The following is a 25,640-nucleotide window of genomic DNA, read 5'->3' as shown; positions in this document are numbered from 1 at the left end:
GGACCCACTTATTTATTGTTGGATGTACTACTGGCATTCTAGTCAGAAAGTTGTCTCTTATGTCAGTACATTCAGTGCTGTTCCCCACTTTCTTTTCAGTCATTTTGAGGTCTTTGATCCATTTGGACATAAGTTTTGTGCAGGGTGGTTAATATGGATCTCTTTGTACTCTTCTGCATGCAGAGATACAGTTGAACCAGCATCATTTGTTGGAGGTGCTGTATTTTTCTCATTGTGTATTTCTGGATTCCTTATTAAAAATCAGGTATCCTGGTGTCGGTGGCATTATGTTTGGGCATCCAATTTGATTCCATTGATCAAAGTGTCTGTTACTATGCAAATACCATGCAGTTCTCTTATTTTTGGCGATTGTTTTTGCCATCCTGACTTTTTGTTATTCCAGGTAAGATGGGAGTTGTTCTTTCAACATTTGTAAACAGTTTTTAAAAAAATTTTTATGGAAATTATGTTGAATCTGTGGATTAATAGTGGCAGGATGGTTGTTTTTTTTACTGTTAATCCTCCTGTCCATGAATATGAGAAGGCTTTACATCTTCTGAAATATTCTTCAATTTCTTTTTCAATTCTTGAACTTTTTTTTTTGTCATACAAGACTTTTCCTTGCTGTTTTTATAGGCAGGCTACTGAATTTCTTGAATTAATCTTGGATCCATCCACTTTCCTGAAAATATTTACCAGCTGTAAGAGTTTGGCAGTGGATTTTTTTGCTGCCTTGTGTATACTATGACGTCATCTGCTAGTTAGGATGCTTTGAGGTCTTCCTTTCCGAATTATGTCCCTTGATCTCTCTCAGCTGTCTTACTGTCCTAGCTAGGACATCAAGTACTATATTGAATAGAAATGGAAAAAGACAGATATGTCGTTTTCCACGTTTTAGTGGAATTGCTCTGAGTTTCTCTTCATTTAATTTCCTGTTGGCTATAAATTTGCTGTAAATTGTGTTTATTATGTTTAGTTATGCCCCTTGCATTTGTAATATCTTTAAGGCTTTTTATCAAGAATGGCATTAGATTTTTGTCAAAGGCTGATTGCTGTCTATTGAGATGATCCCATGGCTTTACTCTGTTAGTTTATTTATATGGTAGATTACAATTACTGATTTTTCTATGATGAGCCATCCCTGCGTCACTGGGATGCAACCTCAAACATTGTGGGTGATCATTTTGTTATGTTTTCGGATTCAGTTGGCAGTTATTTTATTGAGTGTTTTTGCATTGATGTTCATAAGAGAAATTGGAATGTAAATCTTGTTCTTATGCTTTAAGTATCAGGGTAACTGTGGATTTGTAAAAAAAAAAAAATGGGTAATGTTCCTTCTGTTTCTGTTTTGTAGACTACTTGGAGCAGTATTAGCATTGTCTTCCTTGAAAGTCTGTTTGAAATATGCACTAAAAGCATCTAGTCCTGGGTTTTTTTGGTTGTGAATCTTATAATGAATTCTTTTATGTAACTAGGAGTTAGAGGTATACCTAAATTGTTTATTTGATCTGGATTTAACTTTGGTAATTGGTACCTATCAAGAAAATTATGCTGGGTGGTAGTGGTGCACGCCTTTGATCCCAGCACTGGGGAGGCAGAGGCAGGTGGATCCCTGTGAGTTCGAGGCCAGCCTGGTCTACAAAGTGAGTCCAGGACAGCCAAGGCTACACAGAGAAACCCTGTCTCGAAAAACCAAAAAAGAAAAAAGTCATTTCTTTTAGATTTTTCAATTTGGTGGAGTACAGATTTTAAAAGTATGTCCTTATAATTCTCAGGATTTTCTCATTCTCTGTTGTTATGTCTCCCTTTTCATTTCTGATTTTTAAAAAAATTTGAATATTCTTTCTCTTTTAGTTAATTTGGATCAGAGTTTGTCTATTTTGTTGATTTTTCTAAAGGAATCAATTTTGTTCCATTCTTTGTATTGTTCTCTTTGTTTTGATTTTATTTATTTCAGCCCTCACTTCAATAGTTTTTTGCTGTCTACTCCTTTCAGGTGTGCTTATCTCTTTTTGTTCTAGGGCTTTCACATGAACTGTTAAGTTCCTAGCATGACATCTCTCTAATTTCCTTTTAACTTATGTACTTAGTGCTATCAACTGACCTTATATCACCACTTTCTTTGTCTTACAGGTTTACATGTGTTGTGCATGCATTTTCATTCCATTCCACAAGGTATTTAATTTTTTTTATTTGTTCCTTGACCCATTTTCATTCTGCAGAGAGTTATTCAGTTTCCGTGAGTCTGTAAGATTTCTTTTCTTTATGATGTTGAGGTTGTGCAGCTTTAACCCATAGCGGTTTGATAAAATGCAGGGTTGTTTCAGTTTTCATCTATCTGTTGAGGCTTTCGCTGTGTTTGAGTATATCATCAGTTTTAAAGAAGGTTCCATTAGCTGTTGAGAAGATGCTGGACGGGGTATGGGAATGTTCTCTTTCTAAGGATTGTGGACACTGTCAGGATTTTAGGATACACAGCGTCGTCTGCTGTTCTTTCAGGACCTAGAAGATCAGAGTGTGAGAGTGATGCAGACAGGGGAAGTCCACGTCATAGGATTTCAGTGGGAAATAAGTGCCATGAAAATTAAACTAGAGGTCATTTATGTGATACTTTAGCCCAAAAATCTTACGTATTCTGCCCAAGCCCTGAGGAATTGAGTAAGGCAGAATTGAAAAAATAATAATGTGCTGATTTTATAAGATGGAACGTTGAATCTGTTGAATGGTTATTACTAGTGCCACATTCAGGACCACAGCGAAAGAAAGTGACAAGTGCAGCACAAACAAATGCAAAGTCTGAGGTTTGTAGAAAAAAAAAAAAAAAAAAAAACCAGCACTAGGTAGTTTTAAATGGCAGTCAAGTGCTGAATGTGAGGCAGGAATTTTCAAGGAGATTACCACCATTAAAGAAAAGGTCCTAGCTCTGGATTTAAAGCTAAGAAGGTGCCCATAAGGTAATATTTTCTCCTACTAAGCATTCAATTAATGGAAGGAGCAGGCGAAGTGATTCCTAGTGCCAGGAAGGAACTTCATACAAAACCTGCTCTAAACGTGGGCCAAGAATGTCAGGGTCCATCCCGATTTAGAATCCAAGTGTGACAGGATCACTCATGTTGTGCTGGTTCTGGAAAAAAAGAAAGATGCAAGTTTTCAGGTAATGGAGTCTTCCTCTGTGGTTTCAATTCACCACTGTGCCAGGCCTCTGTGTTTGGCAGAGTCAGATCCACAGCGAAGATAATTTGAGAGTTCATTGCATGAAGCTGTGAGGATGAAGCCTGGGTTCCATTTCAACATCACAAGATGTTGAGATACCTAAGTTGTGAGGCACCTGCCGTGAGGAGCTCCCTTCAGGGAGTGGAAGTAACCAAACTGAGCGACGTATGAGACCCTGCAGGGATAGGGCCATCTAAGCCTTTTGAAACTGAAGCCCGATGTATTGGAAACAGAGCTACAGGGTTTGTTGTCTGGCCTGCAGGTTTCGTTCTTTGGTCCGGTCTTCCCTCACTATGTACACACTCCTCTCTACTGGCACGGGAAGGGGTATTCTGTGCATTGTGTGGTGGAATGGTAGAACTTGGTTTCTGATTTTACAGGACGTGGCAGTCAAAAGATGTTTTTGTGTCAGAAGAGACTTTGGACATTTGAACAGTGTGTGAGCTGTTGCAGATGATTAGGAATGTTAATGCATTTTCATCATGGATGACCATGAACCTATAGTGACCCTGGTCAGTATGTAGTTGATTGAATCAAAAAGCTCCCAGAGACCAGAGAGGATGATTTATTTAAACACTTGTTCTTCTTTGTGGCTTTCTTTGGTGGAGCTTATGGAAATTTTTTTTTCTTCCCCAGAGGAACATTTCTAGATTCCTTATTGGGGATTTGAGTGTCCATCGACTCAACCCATTTCCTGTTCTTTGTGTCTACTGTGTTGTCAGCTTCCTTCTCATGCTGTCATGCCTTCACCACTATAGACTATTTCTAAATCACATAAAATAAGGTAGAAGCAATTGCTATTTAATATTAACCTATTTTGCTAGGCTAATGTTTTTGTATTTTCAAAATCTGGTGTTTTATTTTTGATTTTGAAGAAAAGTTTCTCTGTGTAGCACTGTCTGTTCTGAAAGTAGGTATGCAGACCAAGCAGGTTTCAAACCTACAGGTCAAACTCTATCGAGTGTTGGGATTAAATGTGGGTGGGTAACATCATCACCACCATCATCATCCTCATCATCCTCATCATCATCACCATCATCATCGGCTGATGGTCCTGGAACGTAGGGTCTTTTGGTACATGCTAAGCATATGTTGTGCTCATCTTCATCCACATCTAGCAGTGTGAAATTTGGCAGGAAGCATATTTAAATTCTCAGGATGACATGTATTCATGATACTAATGTACCCAGAGCTTTTTGAGTCATTGGATTGCAGGTGTGTGACATTTTTTTTCTATCTCTTGTGTTTGTTTTTATTTTTAATGAATATGAATATTTTGCCTATATGCATGAATATACACCTCATGTGTTCCTGGTCCTCACAGGAGTCAGAACGTGGCCTCAGAACTCCTGAATGTAGATCAGTGGATAGAAGTGGTCTCCCATGGAAGCACTGGCAATTGAGCCCAATTGTTTGCAAAACTCACAAGAGCTGTTCACTGCTGAGGCGTCTCTCTTGCCCTGTGTTGCTTATTTGTGATAAACATTTACATTGCTCATATTTTCACCTTTGTGTCTGTACATTGCTATACTTAGAGTCACTCTATGTATTGTTGGGTGTATAGTTCATAGTATGATTGCTCATGGCTCTTACATATATTTACTGTAGCTTAACCCACTTCTTTCTTTCATATTTTTCCACCTTCATAGTTAGAGTACTTAACCATGTATTTATTTATTTATTTATTTATTTTTACCACTTTGAGAATTCTGCGCATTGATATCTGTGATGTCCCAACCTGTTTAAAAGCCCCTACCATTTCCAGAGACCAAGTTGTAGACATATTCCATCGAAGAAGTTCAAATAACAAACAAAGCCCTGTTACACTAAAAAAAGGAACAAAGAGAACAAGTATTTAGCTTTTGTATTATTTATCTCAATTAGTATCCTATAGTTAAATTGTGAATATTTATATTATCCACAAATTAGTAAATAACATGCATATCTTATTAAAATGTGTTTTCAGCATAGCTTTTTTTTTTTGAAATAGCATGTCTGAGTCTGTGAAGCAAAAGGCTATTTTTTGTTTAAATGTACATTTCTGAAAAATTACTGAAAAGTAGGTAAATAATTGAATTTTAGTAATATTATGGCTTTTATTGCAGAGACTAAATTAGCTCATCAAAATGATAATTTTTCTTTTGATGCTTTTTGTTTTTAAGGCATCTCAAAGAGTTTTTATCAGGTCTTAGGAGAATAATGTAGCACTTTGGGAAAAAGATGCACCCTAGCAGCCCTGCACTGGAAGCCAAGATGGAGAAGACCTCCACAGCCACCATGGCTTTGCCCTTGGTGCTGTGGTAGACAGGGAGGAAGGTGACCCAAACACTCATGAACAGCAGCATGCTGAATGTCAGGAATTTGGCTTCATTGAAAGTGTCAGGGAGATTCCTCACCAGGAAAGCCACAGTGTAACTCCCTAAGGCCAGGGTCCCTAAGTATGCTAGTACACAGTAGAAAGCAGTAACTGAGCCCTTGTTGCATAAAAGGATGACATGAGCATGTTCAGAGTGTGCATCTGTGTCGATATAGGGAGGTGAAGTTCCCAGCCAGACTCCACAGAGCATAAATTGGATCAGGAGACAGATGGGGATGACAGAGTTATAGATGCCTGAGACAAACAACCTTCTCATTGTCCTTCCTGGTTTCATGACCCTAAAAGCCATAATTACAGTTATAGTTTTGGCCAAAACAGTGGAAAGAGCCAGCGTGAACACAAGTGCAAATGTAATTTGTTGCAGTATACAGGAGGCTGTGTTTGGGCGGCCAATGAAGAGAAAAGGACAGAGGAAGCAGAGGAGGATGGAGATGAGCAGGATGTAGCTGAGAGTTCTGTTATTGGCCTTAACAATGGGTGAGTCTTGGTGCTTGAGAAAGATCCCCAACACTATAGCTGTGATGACACAGAAGCCCAGAGCTATGCAGGCCAGAGCCATGCCCAGAGGATCCTCGAAGGACAGGAAGATAATTGACTTGGGCAGGCAATGATTTCTCTCAGGGTTTGGGTACTCTTGACTTTGGCATGGGATGCACTCCTTCTGATCTGTGGATAGGAAGTGAGTCAACATTTCAGCTTACACAATTATTTACTCATTCCATATTCAAATCACGAAGACTAATTTTCAATGTGGGTAACAAAACAAAACAAAAACACACACACAAATACACTTGTGGAGGAAGGATTATTCTACTTCTTTATAGTGCCAAGGACATGAAAGCTTTATAAATCCAATTTCTCACATTCATCTTGTTTACTTAATAATAAGCCTTCTGTTCCCAAGTTTATTCTTGTTTTTGTAAGGCAGTGAAAATGAAATGCATATTACTCATATACAGATAAATGAAGCCTGACGAGGAATCCATAAAGTGATTTAAAAATTATTTATTTTTATTCATTTTTTAGATTCTATTTTTTACTACTTTTTAAAATTAATTTGTTCTTGTTACATCTCAATGGTTATCCCATCCCTTGCATCCTCCCATTCCTCCCTCCCTACCTATTTCCCCTTACTCCACTCCCCTATGATTGTGACTGAGGGGGACTTCCTCCCCCTGTATGTGCTCATAGGGTATCAAGTCTCTTCTTGGTAGCCTTCTATCCCTCCTCTGAGTGCCACCAGGTCTTCCCCTCCAGGGGACATGGTCAAATATGAGGCACCAGTGTACATGTGAAAGTCATACCCCACTCTCCACTCAACTGTGGAGAATGTGCTGTCCATTGGCTAGATCTGGATAGGGGTTTGAAGTTTATGGCCTGTATTGTCCTTGGATGGTGCCATAGTTTGAGCGGGACCCCTATGTACAATGCATTTTGTTCACATCAATGTATCAAAATACACATCACTGATTTCACCATCATAAGCACTTCTAGGTTCTGTTTTGTTTTGTTTTTTTGTTTTGTTTTGTTTTTTGATCACTCACAGTTTAAGTTGATAGTTGTTAACTAATTTCTGTGTAATTCTCGTAATGTATGGTGTGAACAAGTTAGATTTCATATTCTTGGCCTAGGAAATAATCCTTATTTGAAAATAAATACACAACACTGGCATCAACAAATGGCAGCTATAAGCTCAGTTATATCAGGAAGATTCTCAACTGCAGACCAGATATATCAGGAAGATTCTCAGCTGCAGAAGTTCATGACAAATTCTTTGGCATCCTTTGACTCAGTACAGGGCATTGCGTCTTTTATTATTAATTCAGGAATAAACCTGAGAATTGTTCTAATTTTAGGTTTAAGTTATAGCTTTAATATTTCCTTTTATTATAGGCTTAGACCTCTTAGAAAATACAGCTTAAAGTAGGAAGTCATACAATATACACTCCTGAAGGATAAATCTCAGTAAATAAGATATCTTGACTAAAATAAGCTTTTCCTACTTTATACCATAGGTGATGACACATATAGTAAAAGCAGTTAGTTATTAGTATTGGCTATTCATAAAAAGACCCGCTATGTTATTTTGAGTTTAGAGTGCTCTTATAATACAACATTGCCAGCCTAAAAGCTGGATGTCATATATTAAATGTGTTTTTAATGGAGAAGATATTATTTAGATTTTTAAATTAGAATTATAGGAGCAGTAATAATAATAATGCCTGTTCTGTTTGTATTTTCTAATTTCAAATAAACTTGTATCCCTGGATGTGTAATGAAATATGAAACACCTGCTCTCTACAAGTTGTATAATGATCAGCCTGTCTTTTTTTGTGTGAAACTTGAATAAATAAAGAGACACCTAGTTGCTACTCAGTCAGAGGCACAGAAACAGCCTGGCCTCTATAAACTCATAGCCACAGAACGGCTTAATTGTTATTAGTCAGTCAGAGGTACAGAAACAGCCTGACCTCTATAAACTCATAGCCACAGAGAGGCTTAATTGTTACTAGTCATTTGTGAGATCCCCTGACCATTGTGCTTGGTCCATTCTCTGCCCCTGCTGACCCCTTATCATCTCTGAGGACCTCACTGTTAGCGAAGGTCTGCTGACTCTTTTCTTCATTCTCAGGAAGATGCCCCAGGATGGCCCTAGCAAGGCTCACAGAGAGTGAACGCCAATAAGAGACTATGAATAGGATTCATCTGGGCTTGCTACACATATGTAACAGTTGTTCAGCTGGGTTTTCATGTGGGACACCTAACAGCAAGACCAGGGTCTGTCTCTGACTCTTTTGCCTGCTATTTGATCACTTTACACTAACTGGAATGTCTTGTGTATCCTCAAGAGCAGAAGATGTGCATAGCCTTAAACAGATTTACAGTGATGTCCTCCCATGGCCATATGGCACACACACAAACATACACACAGAGATAGAGGGAGATATGCAGGCAGGAAGCAGATAATATACACAATGAAAAATAACAGTTATATTTTTAAAATCTTATTTTTACCTGGAGATATTTGTTAGGTATTCTTTGTAAGTGAAAATAAAGGTTCATTACCTGAAAGTAGTGACAGTATCATATAATTTTGCAAGGAATTTAATGTACCCTAACAATAGATCTTAGAAAATAAAAATATTTAATTAATCTTTCAATGTTTTATTGTTTAAAATGGAGATCTCTCTTTGTTATATAGTTAAGTGTTGGCCTTTTTTGTTTTTTATTTGTTTGTTTTTGTTGTTGTTTTTTAAGGATTCTCTGTGTAACCTTGCCTATCCCGGACTCACTTTGTAGACCAGACTAGTTTCGAACTCATAGAGACACACCTGCCTCTCACCCCCAAGTGCTGGGATTAAAGGTGTGCACCACCACTGCCCGGCAAGAGGTTGGCCTTTTTGAAGATAGTATTTAAGTAACAAATTGTCATCATTATTAGAATGTTGTCTTTTCCTTCTGTTTTTTTGATTCCTTAATTTAATTTTTTTTTAATTATAACATACTTATTTCACTATCCCTCTTCTTGTTGTTCTCTAAAAACCTTCTCCTGGACCTACCTTATACTTGATACAAAATTCATGACCTCGTTTCATCAAATATTGTATTTTTGTATTTGTGTGTGTGTGTGTGTGTGTGAGTGTGTATATTCATAAATATAACATACTCAGTCCGTATAATATTACTTGTATACGTTACCTCATGGTAGACCGCAAAGATCTATAGGCATCTGTATATTCATTTATAAAGACATATTTCATACTGTTCTTCATATACAAAATGACACCCTTGGCTTAATTTCAGGGAAGAATCTCCAGTTTGCTTATTCAACATACAAAGTGATCCTGGACAATTGATGACCTCACATCTAATGGGGGAACCTATACTATTACTGTAAGGTTTGAAATGACAATTCCATGTAACAAAAGTCATGTTTTGGAAAGAGGGTGCATATGTCATCATAGCTTTAGAACTTAAACTCAAATCTTAACTCATCGCATGGCATCTGCAGTGATTACTAATGGGTATGGGGATGAGTGAAGGAGACATGGAGAACAGCGCTGCATTATGACAAAACGTTACTTCTTAGTTTTCTCCTGCATTCTGAAGCAGTTAGAGTAATGGTAATATTTTTGAACCTGTCTGGTTGGAAATGTGCCCCTCTGGACATAAGACACAAGAAAAACAACAGACAGGTCTTTCTTCTTGTAGAACTTTCCAGAATCCTGGACCACAGCTCGGTGTACAAACAGATTGAGGAGTCTGAGGGCAACAAAGAAAAACTGATCATAGTATTGAACAGTAGTTTAAAATAGTTTAAGCTAATCAACTTAAATGCACATATCCTATGGAACAGTGTGGTTTCTGTATGGGAGTGTAGAACGCACATTTGAAGTTAGCATGCTTCCCAATGCTAAATGTTCAACATTCCTTTATGGTGACCAAACTGAGACTCACAGCTGTCTAGCCTTTGTGAAATGTGCAGAGTGTCTATTTATTCTCTGCTGTGAGGCAGAAATCCAGACCAGGAACAGGAAGAGTTGGGTTGTCATCCAGGACCTAGTCACTCTTGCCTCATCCATTTCTCCCTTTATATTGACCATCATAAAGTAACACCCATGCACTCTAATTCGGCTGCAGGAGGAAGTTCACTTTTCTCAGGAAAGATGTTTTGGCTGGGTGGTCACAGCTTCTCCTGATACCATCAATGTTGATATTCTATAGACACTGAGTTATAAACCATTACTGTGATTTTCAACCTTCCCTACCAATGCTAAGAATAGTTCTATGCCTTTTCTTTCAAACATTAGTGATGTCTTCACTTAGGATTTTCAACATCTGCATCCTTAGTTGATCACATTAACTACTACATTTCTAACATAACTTGTTATACTTTAGAAATTGTGTAGGACAGGCATATTTCTGTTTTTCCTTGGACCTCTTTTCTGCATTGATTTGGACTCAGTTTCTGTCTCATACATATCTACAGATTAACAGGAAGATGGGCTGGTGGACTAGCTCAACAGTTAAGAGTCCATACTGCTCTCACAGAGAAAATTCAGTTTAATTCTTAACACATATATTTAGCAGATCATATATATTTGTTACAGAAATGTCTTGTCAAAAGTACATTATTTTTCTTGTTTATGCTAACTCACAAAGTAATAAAAATATTGATACACTTGATTATGAGTTGTGTTAATGGAAGGACACACTTAGTTTCAGCCTGCATGTATAATACAAATGTGTGAATATATAAATATATGTTTGTATACATGTGTATGTATACAGATAGGAGCATACACACACCTATTTGTAACCATAAACACTCCATCATTAATGAACACACACATTAAAATACAATTAACATAATTCTAATGGTTTATTTCTTATTTAAAGTCATCAAACATAATGAGATGATTTAATATTTAACATGCTTGCCAAACAAGCATGGAAACCTGAAATTGGTCATGCTGAAGGCATGGAAACAAAAGCTGGGCGTAGACAAAAACGTGTCTGCAGCCCAAACTTTTCAATCATGAAGACAGAGATGGAGCCTAAGTAATGCTTTCAACTGCATACAGCAGAATCTGAAAACAAGTGTTTCAGAGAGATATCTTGTTTACAAATGAAATGGAGAGCAATGGAAGAAGATAATCAGTATTGTCTGTGTGCTTAACAGTCATATATGCTCACATGCATGAGCGTTCAGACACAATCTCACTACCACAATAGACCTAAAATCTTAACATATAAAAATTATTTTAAAATTTCAAAGATATATCACACAATCATTTCTCATAACCCTTTAAAAATTTTCTCTACATACTAAATATTGAAAATTTCAGACCTGATTAAAGCTGCTTGGCCATTTAATCAGAACTTCATTGATGAAAAATCCTTGATCTTGTGGACTCTTAGAGACAAACTCTCCCACTTTAAATGGTAATGGAGTATGCTTGGTATATTCCATAAAGTTTTTTATATCATATATTTCCATAATATTCCTATTTTTATCAAAGCTTATTTCTTCTCCAGCAGCATTTACAACTTGGATTGTCCTCAGAAAGGGGTGAAGCTACAGAGGGACATCATTTGGATAGGAGTAGTTCAGTAGTTCATACAAATGACTGGTGGATACTCTCTAAAAGAAATTTATTTCATAGCTCTCTAACATGGCTGACTTTTTTGATGATGTGTAGATTGTTCAGATGTCTCTCCAGTTCATTTAGTGAAATTAACATTTACCCCCATGATAGTAATGCAAGAATTACTGCATACAAGAAAATATGTTGTCTAAGGGATGGAACCTAGCATAGTGTGGAGCACGTTCTTACTGGGAAAAAGGTCCTGTGTCTTTCCCCAACACCAGAAAACATTTTCCAATTAGAAATGTGTGTGTGTGTGTGTGTGTGTGTGTGTGTGTGTGTGTGTGTGTGTGTGTAAAATCTGAGTGAAAATGTAAACACTATTATTTCTGTAATTCATATGTAGTAAGGTACACCCATTTTATGCCACAAAATGAACATATGTGAGCATTTTATTTGGGCACACAATTACCCATGTAGATATAGAGAGTTCCTCAGTGTGATAATATTAAGAGGAGTTTATACACACTGTGAAATTCATGAAAAACGTGTATTAAATGTGCACAAAGTATAAGTGTCCGTTTACCTAAGGAAACTGAAAAGGGAATCACAGCCCCTTCTTTGCTGCTTGATGTGTCTTGGGTCACATTTGATTTTCAGCCTTGCTATGAATCATAAGTAAGACAAAATTTTGTCTACGTTTTCTGTGCTTTAACTAAAGTTTTAAAAATACTTCTTATGTTAGATTAAATTATTTTGTTTTCTAACAGAGTGTTCTTCATACATGTCGGTATGACACTACACATGTGCCTCGTGCCTGTGAATGACAGAAGAACGCATATCCACCAGTTACAGAGAGTTGTAATATTTTACCTTTGTACCAGGAAGAGAATCTGATTCCTCAAGAGCAACAAGTGCTTCTAAGCACTGAGAAATCTTTGGCCTCTAGATTTGTTATTTATTTTAATTTGTTTCTTGCCTAAATGCATGTATATACATTTACCAGGTCCATGCTTTGTAAATGCGTAGGGCAGACATGTATGCCATGTTCCTGATAACTGGAGGTAAAGACAACTGTATGCCATCATGTGTGTGCTTACAACCTAACTCATGTCCTCTGCAAATGCTCTTAACTGCTAAGTCATCCCTTCAGCATGCTTTAATTTCATACCTAACTTAATACAATGGCCTAATAATTCAATTTCTGAGATTCAATGTTGTTTTACCTAATTAACAATTGCTGTTATAAAGACCTGTTGCTTGTGTACTCAGTTATTTATACAGGGTACACACTAAGTAACTTAGTATCACGTCTCTGGAAAGCCATGTTCACAAATTGTATCAACGTCTCTGTAAAATATTACTGCTCTCCTTTATACTCAAAATTACATATTACACATTACATATTACATATGTACATTCAAAATTAATTTTTATTCATCTATCTTTGATTAACTTGAAAGTTCAATTGACCTGTTCATCAATCTTATTGATGACACCCTATTTGAAAGTTATCATGAAGGCTCATAGATGTAAATGAATCCTCAGTTTATATCTATTGTTGAAACCCCAAACATATCCACTTATTATTAATACATGGAAAGATGGCCTAGGCTCATAAGCAATGTCAGTGTTTTAAATATATAATAAAGGAAGCACAGCCTTGGCTTTACCTTCATTTTACCTAGTTAAGAATAAAGAATTTTTCAGGTGTGGGGTTTGTGAAGATCTTTTCCCAGTATGTTGGCTATTGCTTGGTTCTGTTGACAGTGTTTCCTGCCTTACTGGAGCTTCTAAACCTCATGAGGTCCCATTTATTAATTGTTGACCTTAAGGCCTGGGCTTTTGGTGTTCTGTCAGGGAGTTGTCTCCTGAGCCAATGTGTTCCAGGATCTTCCCCACTGACCAAGGTCTAATACCCAAAATATATAAAGAATTCAAGAAATTAAACACCACCAAACCAAATAACCTAATTGAGAAACAGGACTCAGAACTAAACAGAGAATTCTCAACAGAGGAATATTGAATGGCTGAGAAACACTTAAAGAAATGCTCAATGTCTTTAGTCATCAGAGAAATGCAAATCAAAAAATCTCTGAGATTCTATCTTACACCCATCAGAATTGCTAAGATCAAAAATTCAAATGACACCACATGCGGGCAAGGATGTAGAGAAAGAGGAATACTCCTTCATTGCTGGTGGGAATGCAAACTTGTACAACCACTTTGGAAATCTATCTGGCGCTTTCTCAGAAAACTGGGAATAGGGCTTCCTCAAGACCCAGCTATTCCACTCCTTGGAATATACACAGAAAATGCTCCTCCACACAACAAGGACATATGCTCAACCATGTTCATAGCAGCCAGAACCAGGAAACAGCCTAAATGCCCCTAGGTAGAAGAATGGATAAAGAAACTGTGGTACATTTACACTATGGAATACTACTCAGCTATTAAAAAAAAAAAAAAAACAAGGAAATCACAAAATTTGTGGACAAGTGGATAGGACTAGAAATGATCATTATGAGTGAGCTAACCCAGAAGCAGAAAGACTCACATTGTATATACTCACTTATAATTGGGCACTAGCCCAAAAGGCATGTCCCACAAAATTCTTCACTTACCAGGAGATTGGGATAGACGTGAGGACATTGGAATAGATGTGAGGACATGCTACTGAGACTCTAGGTAAGAGAACTATAAGAGATGGGGAAATAGAAGGACCCAGAGGGTCCTAGAAACCTACAAGAAGAACATTGTGATGTGTGGATTGGTGCCCAGGTGGCTCTGACCAAACTATTGCACTAACCAAGGACAATACAAGTAGTAAACATCGAGCCCCTACTCTGATCTACCCAATGGATAGGACATTCTCCACAGTTATGTGGAGAGCAGGGACTGACTCTGACATGAACTCTGGTGCTCCATATTTGTCCACCTCCCCTTGGTGGGAAGGCCTGATGGCACTCAAAGAAAGAATAGGCAGGCTACAAAGGAGAGTCTTGATAGCCTATAACCATATAGTCAGGGAGGAAGTCCCCCTTGGTCTTAGAACTAGGAGAGGGGAATAAGGTGAAAGTGGGAGGGAGAGAGGAATGGAAGGATACAAGTGATGAGATAACAATTGAGTTGTAATCTGAATAAATTAATAAAATTAAAAATTAAAAAAAATAAAGAATTTGTAAAATGAATTACTTTTCAGTTAATTATGACTCTAGAACAGGCTACTTATTTTTCAAAAAGTTTCTTCCTGTGGTCTCATGCCGTTAAATATAGATGGCATTTTATGTGAAATAGTAGCTTTGGACATATTCAATATGTGTGTCTTTTGGCAATAGACATGTTCTATGAAACTATGTAAATTTTGATTACTGAACTTCTTATATTTTGGCATTATTTACATTTATGTTTTACATTTCACCACACTAGGAAAAATATTGCTGAAATTCATTCAAATGTAGTGTCTTCAAATCTGCTTTTAGTCCCCAAATCATATAAGATCAATACAGATATATACATTACTGTGATAGAACCTTTTTCCATATTAATTTATACTTTTAATTATGAGATAAAAATGTGTACTTCCTTGAACACAGTGAATTACTTACGAATAATTTAAGTTCCTGATGCTTCCCTTGCTTAGGAGGGAGGCTTACCTGCCATGGGAGAAGCTGGCCATTGTTTGTGTCTTCATGAGAGCCCAGCTCTGTTTTGTGCAACAGCGTTTTATGGAGGGCATGGGCCACTGCATACACTGCATTCCATATGGAATAACTGGTCTCAGAAACCGTCATCACTTCATGTTTTTCTTGCATACTCTTTAGGGAAGTATTTGGGGGACAGGGATAATGATTTCGACATAGCAATTCAGGAGGAGAACAATCAAAATTGTCAAGCCAGAATTTAAAGAAATATAAATCTCCTGGGTACTGAGATGGTGTAAGAGCCTCAAGAAAGTTCTTGAGGCCAGGGATCATTTTCTCCTTTGAAAATAAAAAGCTTCCACTGAAAAAGTTCATCCAATCACTATCTTTATTGATTACAGTCTCTAAATATGTAAAAGGTTGCTTTGTCATGATCCACACTTTCTTTGTTACAGGTACTTTTTTTGCAGCAAGGAATGGCAGAACGTCATTTATATCACCATAGAATATTGCTACATTTACTTGTGTGTGTTGGTTCAAGTTCACAGTACCAGGAACATATTTTTTCCATGATTTCCAATTAACTGGGATTACTTGTGTAAAAGCCAAACAGATATCTTCTGAAGTCATTTCTGCTTTAAGCTGAGAAAAGAACTCCTTTCCTTTCAGATCATCAGCCACAAGAAGCCCCACCCACTTCCAGCCAAAGTGTAGCAGTAAAGAGATGACAGCTTGGGTTAGAGCTCTCTCTTTAGGAGACATCTGATAAAGGGATGGGAATGTATCCTTGTCACTTAGCACAGTATCAAAAGCTCCATATGTGACCTAAAAGAAGTGAAAAAAATGAGATTATGAGTTCTTATTCATTAGGAAATATCAGCCTGTATGAATTATGACATGTTTACATCCTATCTTGATTAGTTACGTATCCGTGTTGTAAACTTTGACTTATGAGCAAATGCAGCCTGAGGATCTCCAGTATATTTTCCAGTGTTTGGAGATGGAATCATAATCACTACTAAGTGATCTGGTTAGAAACTCTCACACTTTACTGCTTGTGCTTTTCATCACACTTTTGCTATATCAAAATAATTCATTCACTGTTATTTTCAATCTGTCTACAGTAAATATAAACTGCATATCTGTTTTCTTTTGGTCATGTAGCTATGTGATTGTGGATGAAAATACTTTCCTAACTTACTTGTGAGACTTTGTAGAGCTCCAAAAGTGTTCCAATTGCAGCAGAAAATTCAGACATGGTTCCTGAAAGAACTCCTAGAGCTTTGTGTTGAGTTTTGCATTTGTAGTTACAGATATACTCACTCCTTCCAGACAGCCACATCATTAGCCCTTCCAAGGTCTTTCGGTTAGAAAGAAAAGCATTGTAGATGTGGAAACCCAAGGTCACATTGGGGAGCAGGTGTGAGTCCTTATTGATCTCCTCAATGGCAAAGTATAAGGTCAGCATGTATTGGTAGTTTTTCCATCTCCATCTAAACAAGAGGAACAGAGTGATGGGTATAGTCAGTCCATTTTTCTCAGAAACTCTTTATCAAATTTAGGGCAATAGAGGTCTTAAGCCCTGGCTTCTCCTTTGACATGTTAAGCTTATGTGAATGAGAACGGACAACTCAGGGACATCATGGACTCACTCCTGAATTATCAGATACTGAACTGTTATTAATAATTTTTTCTTGAAGTTCATTCATGAATTAGAGTGCCAGCTGTCTTTATCCAATGACTGCTGAGTACGTAAGTGCTGATGACATTTCTCTTTAGGGGAGCATGGTGATACAGAAGAGTCACAAGGTGTTCATCAGGAATGTAAATATGACCTGAATGTGCTTTTGTTTTGCAATTAGTCAATTCCATATACATATAAACATTGTAAGGGAAAGCTTGTTTACATGCATTCCTAGAATAAAGTCTCCATTTGGGAGATGGACTGATGGCCAGGCATTTAGCCACACTGAACCCCTTTGAAGGAAATTTGGCATCAGTTCTCAGTTCCTAAAGTTGATAAGTTATATTTCTTTCATCTGTGGGCACCAGGCACACATGGTATTCATACATATGCAAGAAGTTAAGCACTCAAATACATGAAATAAAAATAAATAAACCTATTTAAAGTAGTGTTTTGGGGGCTTGATAAATGATTCTGACATTATGATTACTTCCCATTCTTGTGGAGGATCATGAGTCACATCACATTAGACGTGTTTTGGGATACTATAGTATGCTATACAGGTTCTAGGGGATCTATGAACTGCTCTCACTTCTGCAGGTACAGGCATATATGTGACATACGCACACATACAAACATACAAACATAAAATAAATAAATAATAAATAAATAAACCTTTACAAAAATGTAAGAATTAGTAGCAAAAGGAAAAGAGTTTCTCTAAGCTTGTAGATTAACCAAATGAGTAGAGATTCCTGTGTAAGGCAGTGAAAGAAAAAAAGTAAGTAAAAATAGCATATTAATAAGAGGTAATCTAGTGAGGGAAGTGGAGGCTGGATCTGACAGGGACTCTTCTGCCTGCTTTTTTTGTCACTTTCCCCAGACAGGGATGCCTTGCCTGGTCATAGGTGAAGAAATGCCCTCAGTTATGATGTGTCTTCTTATGCTATGTTGGGTGGGAGATTCGCCTTCTCTGGGGAGTAAGGAATTGGAAATGTGGGAACACAGAGAGAGGGTGGGACAGAGGAGAGATTGGGCTATGATCAAGAAGTAAAGTGAATAAGTAATTTAAATAATTAAAATATAAATAATGAAAATATATAATAGATAAAATCATTAAAAATGAAGAAAAAGAGAAAAACCTAAGTCCATTAGGTAAAAGCGTGCTCACAATTCGAGGAAATGAAATTTTGATGCAGCTGAGCTCTCTCAATCATGGCATTTCGTGGTAGTGGAGGGATTCTTGGTAGCTACTTTCACAACCCGTGTTAGACACAAGATGGCTTGCACCACTAGAGGCATTAAAGAGAAATTGTGAGCCTGAAGTCCACTGAGTTCTCTTGAAGGAACTATTAAAGACCAGCTTAGACATCAACTGGGAAAACTGAGGCAGGGAATAGATCCAGCAACTGTCTGGGGTCCCTGCATACTTTGCCTGAGGGCAACTTTCAAGACCATAATTGATTGTTGCCAGAGATGGCTTCCTCTGAAAGTGGCAAATTGGGAGGCCAGAATTAAATTGCTGGAGGTGGGCTAGTGCTGATAGGTTCCAGCTGGGTGTTTACAGCTATCCTTTAAGCAGTGTCTAGGGCTGATGGCTCCTAGTGCTGGCTTCCATTGGTGGTGGCATGTGACAGCTAGGAATGATGGCTTCTAGAGGGAACATTCCACTGTTAGTGACAAAGCCTCTAAAAAAGGAAGCAGAAGGATAGAAAAGAACCCTGTTCACACATACACATACTTACACACGATGAGGAAACAAGACAGATTCCAGCAGGTTCCAATAAGCTTCTTCTTTAAAACTTCTTTTACTTCACAAAGTTTACATACATACATACATACATACATACATACATACATACACACACACATGCACACATAAATACATTCACATATTGTGAGAATAGAAATGGATTGAAACAACCTTACAAGGCATATACTCAAATAAACATATGTTGATGGATGGAACAACTCCAAAGAGCAGGTGCCAACCCAACAGGCATTGCACAAATGGACGAAAGTACACATATACACATGGTTAATTGAAAAAACTCAGAAGACTGAAATCCCACAATCTTATTATTTCTGCTACAGTTATGTAACCCAGAAAGATCTTCTAAACAATAAAAAAAAAAAATCACAATGTGGCTACAGTCTCTTTTTCTCTAAGTGATTGATTACAATGAGTATAGGTAATAAAAACATGTTCTTCAATACCTTCATATGCTCAAATGTTTTACATATTATGGATGAAAAACAAATGTGAAAACATGGTTTTTCCAGGAGTCTATGTACATTTCTAACCAAGTACTTGTTATGTATTAATAGAGAATAACAAAAAATGTAATTTCTCTTCTAGCTTTTATTTAATTGGAAGGCTATAATATGCAGTTACAATGAAATAATCAGTAATACTAAAAAGTAATCTTATGAGGATATCCAAGATGGTGGCATAGATCACACAATCCTTCTGACTAGCAGGACAAGCAGGGCTGCATAGAAACCTAAAGATGAAACTGAAATCTACAAAACACAAATTCTGTTGCTTTCAGGTGACAGAGATCCACATTGTGTGGAGCACGGGTGGGTCTGACCACTGACCAATGAACTAACCAACAGAAAAATCCCTGGGGACAAGCCACATTAGCCACCATCATGAGAAAGACTGTGAAATGTCAGTGGAGCTTTAGGTGCTCACTTCCCTTCTGCTGGGGGCAGAGCTGAGTCTCAGCAGTGGACATAATTGACATTAGCTTCCACCCCGAGAAGAAGTGTGGGGCACCTAAGGACCTTTAGGCTCTGAACTCTCAGCCCCCCGGCTGCTTACAGGCCTATTCCAGATGAGTCATAGAGCAGATAGGCAGAACCCAGCCATCTCAAAAAGTCCTGTGGAGCAGCTTTGGGCTCCAATCTCGCTCAGTCCCCCAGCCACTTATCAGTCTGACCCATCTGTGACACAGAGTATACAGACAGAGCTGAATCCAGGCTCCTGCCACAATCTGCATTAATGTCCATCCTATGAGTAGCTTCGTGTCTGGGTCTATCTCCGCTGCCCACCTGAAGCATACTTCGCTGACACCGTGAGGCCACAAAGCAGACAGCCTGAGCAGGCCACAATCCACATTAGCTGCCATCCTGGTAGAAGCTTCTAGCCTTGATCTTTCCCTGTCCACCTGCAACTTCTTGGCATGATCAATCTAGGTCACAGAGCAGACTGTCAGAGCAATGACCTATGCAGGCCATATTTCACGTTAGCTGCCATTCCTTGAGCAGCTTTGTGCTCTGATATCTCTCCACGCACGAGCCAGCAACTTGCTGGCCTAGCCCAACTGGGGTACAGAGTAGATAACAGAGCATTGTCATCTCAAGAAGGCCTGTTGAACACCCCAGAAGCTCTGAGCTCTGGTCCCCATCAGTGCTTCAGCTGCTTCCCAGCCTTGCCCAACTGGGATACAGAGGAGATAAGCTGAGATGAGTCTGGTATAAGCCAAGACACACATTTGTTGCCATTTCAAGAAGGTTTGTTGTACATGATCGTTTTCAAGCTTGAATCTCTTGCATCTCCCCAGCTACTTACTTGCCTAGCCCATATGGAACACAGAGTAGAGAGGCAGAGCCCTGCATTCTCAAAAAGGACTGTAGGGCACTTAACTGGCCTTGGGCTTTGAAATCTATCAGCCTACTCTGCTCCTGGCTGACTTAGCTAAAAGATACAGACACAGAACCCAGCTGTGCTGAGCTTAGTGCAGGCTCTAACATCCACAGTCCTACATCACGAGGAGGCCTCTGGGGAGCCATAGCAAACAACCTTTGGCTTAGAGCTCTCCTTACTTGCTCCGAAACTGCCTGGCCCATAAGGGACACAGGCAGGGAACTCATAGGAGGAACCCCTAGGTCTACTAACACCGGGGTCAACCAGTGTTTTATCCTTTTTAGGTATAAAAAGTTCCTGACACAAAATACCAAGAAATCTTGAACTCCATAAAAGACTAAATTTAAGAATAAAAGGAATAGAATGAGGAAATGCCAAGATCCGAGGTCCAGAATACATTTTCAACAAAATCATAGAAGAAAAGTTCCCTAACCTAAAAAAAGAAATGCCCATAAACATACAAGAAGCCTACAGAACCCCAAATAGATTGGACCAGAAAAGAAAATTCTGCCACCACACAATAATCACAATATTAAATGCACATAAGAAAGAAAGAATATTAAAAGCTGTAAGAGAAAATGTTCAAGTCACATATAAAGGCAAACATATCGGAATTAAACCTGACTTCTCAAAAGAGAATAGAAAGCTAGAAGGTCATGAACGATGTCATGCAAACATTAAAAGACCACAGGTGCCAACATGGACTACTATACCCAACAAAACTTTTAATCACCATAGATGGAGAAAACAAGATATTGCATGACAAAACCAAGTTTAACCAGAACCTAACTACAAATCCATCCCTACATAATGTACTACAAGGAAAACTACAACTTAGAAAGGCTGACTACACCTAGGAAACACGAAGAAATAAATAACTCCATATGCACAAATAAAAACCACAAACACACACACACATACACACACACACTACCACAACCAATATCAGAATAAAAGTAACTAACAACCACTTGTCATTAATATCTCTTAAAATCAATGACCTTAACTCCTCAGTAAAAAGGATGACAGTATGGATGTGAAAACAGGATCCATCAATCTGCTGCATACAAGACACACACTCAGCAATAAAGATAAATACTACCTCAGTGTAAATGGTTGGAAAACAGTATTCCAAGCAAATGGACCCATGAAGCAATTTGGTATATCCACTATTGTGTCTAGTAAAATAGATTTTCAAAATAACTATCGAAAGTGATAGAGAACGTCACTTCATCTTCATCAAAGGAAATATGCAACACGATGATGTCTCAATTTTAGATATCTCTGACCCAATGCAGGAGAAGCCACATTCGTAAAAGAAATATTACTAAAGTTTAAAGCACACATTGAACCCCACATATTAATAGTTGGAGACTTCAAAACCCCTCTATCCCCAATAGACAGACCATTGAAACCGAAATTAAATGGAGAAAGAAGGAAACTAATAGACATTATGAAACAAATGGACCTCTTTGATATACAGAACATTTCATCCAAACACAAAAGAACACATCTTAATTTCAGCACCTCATGGAACCTTCTCCAAAATTTACCATATACTTGGGCACAAAGCAAACCTCAACAGACACAAGAAAATCAAAATATTTCCTTGCATCTTATCAGATCACCATGGATTAAAGGTGGAACTCAACATCAAAAGAAACAAACAAAAGCTTACAAGCACATGGAAACTGAACAACTTCCTACTCAATGACACCGGGATAAGGAACAAAATAAAAAGATAAATTAAAAACTTTCTAGATTTCAATGAAAGTTAAGGCACAAATTACCCAAACTTACAGGATACAATGAAAGCAGAGCTAAGAGGAAAGTTCATAGCACTAAGTGTTTTTATAAAGATACTGGAGAGATCCCATACTATCAACTTAGCAGCACACCTGAAAGCTGCAGAGCAAATTAAGCCTGGTTCTCTGACCTTTTTATGAGTAGAATAAGACATCTGTAAATCTTTATTCCTATGATATGAAGAATGGCATCTAGTAATAAATCACAGGAATTCTTTAACCAACAAGAAACATTTTCTAGGCAAGGACATTCAAGAACTTGCTTTTCAATCACTGCTCGCATTTATCAGTCACCTCTGTCTCCTGGTAAGTGACTGGATTGGGAAAATGCTTTAAAGTTTTTAAAAACTGAATGTCTAAAGAAGTGATATAAGTTATGCAAATGCACGTTATAAATGTCTGAGGAAGTGATTCAAAATATGGGGATATGAGACTTAAAGATTTATAAAGTTGAGAGTTTCAAAATATTAATCATTGGAGTTCTGATGTCCTATTAAACTCACATTGTCAAAGCACTGGCAAGTCTTCTCATAGTCACAGACTCAAAACTTTTAGTGTACCTACATTGTTTTTGTAGTGATATTTCAGTGCTTCTCATTGTTCAGAAAGATTCTCTGTCAGTGTATATACAGACAGTAAAATTTCTGTTCATTGCTCATGGTGTTAGCCCAGAAGCATCCGTCTCAGTTACAAAGCTTTTGCTATTGCTGTAAAGGATTGCTCTCATCAAACTGTTTACAGACACTTGTTACCTGCTTTTTCCTACGGTGAGGATTTCAGTGTATATCAAAGATAGTAGTCATGTTAATATATTTAAAACTTTTATCTTTTACATAAACTCTAAACATTATACTTTCAGCTTCAAGGAAATGAGATTGATCCACCTATCACAGGTCAAACATAATCTAGATTAAGACTTCTATCCATTAAAAGTTCAATATTTTGCAGGGTGTGGTGGCGTACGTCTTTAATCCTAGCACTCGGGAGGCAGAGGCAGGCAGATCTCTGTGAGTTTGAGGCCAGCCTGGTCTATAAAGCAAGACCAGGACAACCAAGGCTACGCAGAGAAACCCTGTCTTGAAAAAAAAAAGTTCAATATTTTCTGGCTACTGCCTATCATTAAGGATGGGCTCTTACCTTCTCTGGTCTTGGGAGTCATTCTCCCTCCCCCTGTACTCAGATACTGAACTATAGTTTCTCCATCTTCTGAAAGTATTCTTATGAGTGATTTACTTGCAAAAAATATATCAGGTATCCTGGATTTTTCTCTTTATAAACTCGATAATACCACAACTACCAAGACAACAGGCCTGTATTTTTCTTTCCTTCTCACAGAATAAATGTGAATTGAGGCTTCAAGAAGACACATTTTAATAAAGGGCAATCCTGATGCAGAAATTGTTGTTCAAAGAAAACATGCTAATTATAGCACCAACAGGATTACAGGATTTATGGAAAAGGCTAATTGGTACTCAGCAAAATAAAAAATAACTAACAAATGAACCGAAATACACTCAGAGATATAAAATAACAGAAGAATACTTCAGAAATTAAAGAGATGAATAATCCAAATGAAGATAAGATCAAGCTAAGAGTTCAACTGGCCATTGAGACAAGAAGCAACTTGGATGATAGAAAAAAAATCATACACGTAAAATACTGAGTAGTAAAAAAACAGACAAATTCTAAAATAAAATTATGATTCAGGGAAGGAGGACAGATAGCAGTGTTAGAAATGGAAACCACAAAATCTCTAATGAAAACACAAGGCTCTGTGTATCCAGCAGAGTGAACTATGCAGAAGACAGACTAACAGGCATGAACACATGACTTTCAGAACACAGCATTAAAATATCAGTGAGAACTAAATAAATTATATCCACCATATCCAAACTCTGAGACACTGTAAAGAGACTAAAGACAGAGAATATGGGTCAGGATATGCTAAGATTCGCACTAAAGACATGGAGATATTCAATTTCACTTGAGCAAAACCTCTCCAAGTTTGTGAAAGAAACAGGTTTTCAAACATGTCATTTACATGCCCAAATAGAGGTGATCAGACTGGAAAATTTCCTTGACATACTTGAGTTAATGTGTTAAAACATTTATAAGACTGGCCATGAAATTATACCATGGAGCAGACACAAAATATGGTTCTTTCATTCTCTGGTGTCTTCCTGACTAGAAACAAGGAAGAGAAATGTAAATGTTTGTAGACACATAATGAAGAAGGAATGCTTGACACTGTCTTACATCTCTCTCTATCTTGTTCATTATTCTTAATGGAATTCCATACGTACAGCAGAGCATGAACTTTATTGTAACCAGAACACCCTTAGCACGTTCGCTCTGATACTCACAGATAGCTTTCCCATAGTATAAATGGATCAGTGACAAAATCTATATTGATTAGTCTGGGTAGTTCGACCGTGAGGAACATGGGGATAAAGGCAGCTAGAGTTATGTCTGCCTCCATGTAGGTGCTGGGCTTCCAATAGTTATAACAGACATAGTAATCCAGGTCCATTGATGAAAGCACAGACTTCAGGAGGATGATGAGACAAAGCAAGAGAAAGAACATGTCAGGGTCTTCACCACACAAAAGCAATGTCTGGCATTTGGGTTGATCCAAAGAGAACATAGACTTAGGTGAAGGAAAAGTCTCAGACAATGTCTGAGAACACTTTGTATGCTTCAGCTGCTTCCTACTGTTACTTCAGGCTCTCAGTCTGTACATACCCAATAGTTCTCATGACAAGCCAGGGCACAGACTGAAGCAAAGTCCAGACAACGGAAGGTAAGTCACAGTGCTGTGATATCTCTGTAACTGTAACCAGCGTTGCCCTGCATTTGCTGGCTTTTCATTGTTCTATTCCCCTCTCATACACATGCTCTGGGGATCCCCTAGCCCAGAGGCACTGCACCTGCTCCCCTATACGGGTGAAAAATATGTTTGGTTCCTACCTTCTTCCTCAACCTTTGTTTTTTTCATAATAGTCAACTCTGACTTTGGAGAGTACTGTAGCCTGAATCAGAAGTGTAAGTCATCAAAAACCAGCTTGCTTGTTTGGGTTGGTGTTGTGAAATAGATTTAAAAAAAAAAGACATAGCCGTAGTCCATGAAGATCACATTTATAATATTTGATAGAATGCTGTTTCAAGAGGTGGTACTG

General features: G+C 37.8%; 1 protein-coding gene across 1 annotated transcript; it reads right to left on the bottom strand.

The window, feature by feature from the left end:
- Window positions 1-5,321: 5,321 nt before the first annotated feature.
- On the bottom strand, window positions 5,322-25,048 carry LOC127203322 (vomeronasal type-2 receptor 116-like). Its single transcript, XM_051162105.1, has 6 exons — window positions 24,828-25,048; window positions 16,525-16,816; window positions 15,336-16,148; window positions 11,442-11,669; window positions 9,730-9,853; window positions 5,322-6,256 (listed from the first exon to the last, which is right to left on the bottom strand). The coding sequence occupies exons 1-6, from the start codon at window positions 25,046-25,048 to the stop codon at window positions 5,322-5,324; spliced, it is 2,613 nt and encodes an 870-aa protein (XP_051018062.1).
- Window positions 25,049-25,640: the final 592 nt, after the last annotated feature.

Source organism: Acomys russatus, chromosome 19 (assembly GCF_903995435.1).
Source record: "Acomys russatus chromosome 19, mAcoRus1.1, whole genome shotgun sequence".
In the NCBI taxonomy this organism is placed as follows: Eukaryota; Metazoa; Chordata; class Mammalia; order Rodentia; family Muridae; genus Acomys; species Acomys russatus.
This window is presented reverse-complemented; position numbering and strand designations above follow the sequence as displayed.

Bases quoted from the DNA above. Each gene is read 5' to 3' on its own strand.
- LOC127203322 (XM_051162105.1), bottom strand. From the start codon at position 25,048: ATGTTCTTTCTCTTGCTTTGTCTCATCATCCTCCTGAAGTCTGTGCTT. The intron at 16,817-24,827 runs GTGAGTATCAGA...CCTCTTGTTTAG, and splicing joins ATACTATGGGAAAGCTATCT to ATGGAGATGGAAAAACTACC. The intron at 11,670-15,335 runs GTAAGCCTCCCT...GTCCCTCTGTAG, and splicing joins GCCAGCTTCTCCCATGGCAG to CTTCACCCCTTTCTGAGGAC.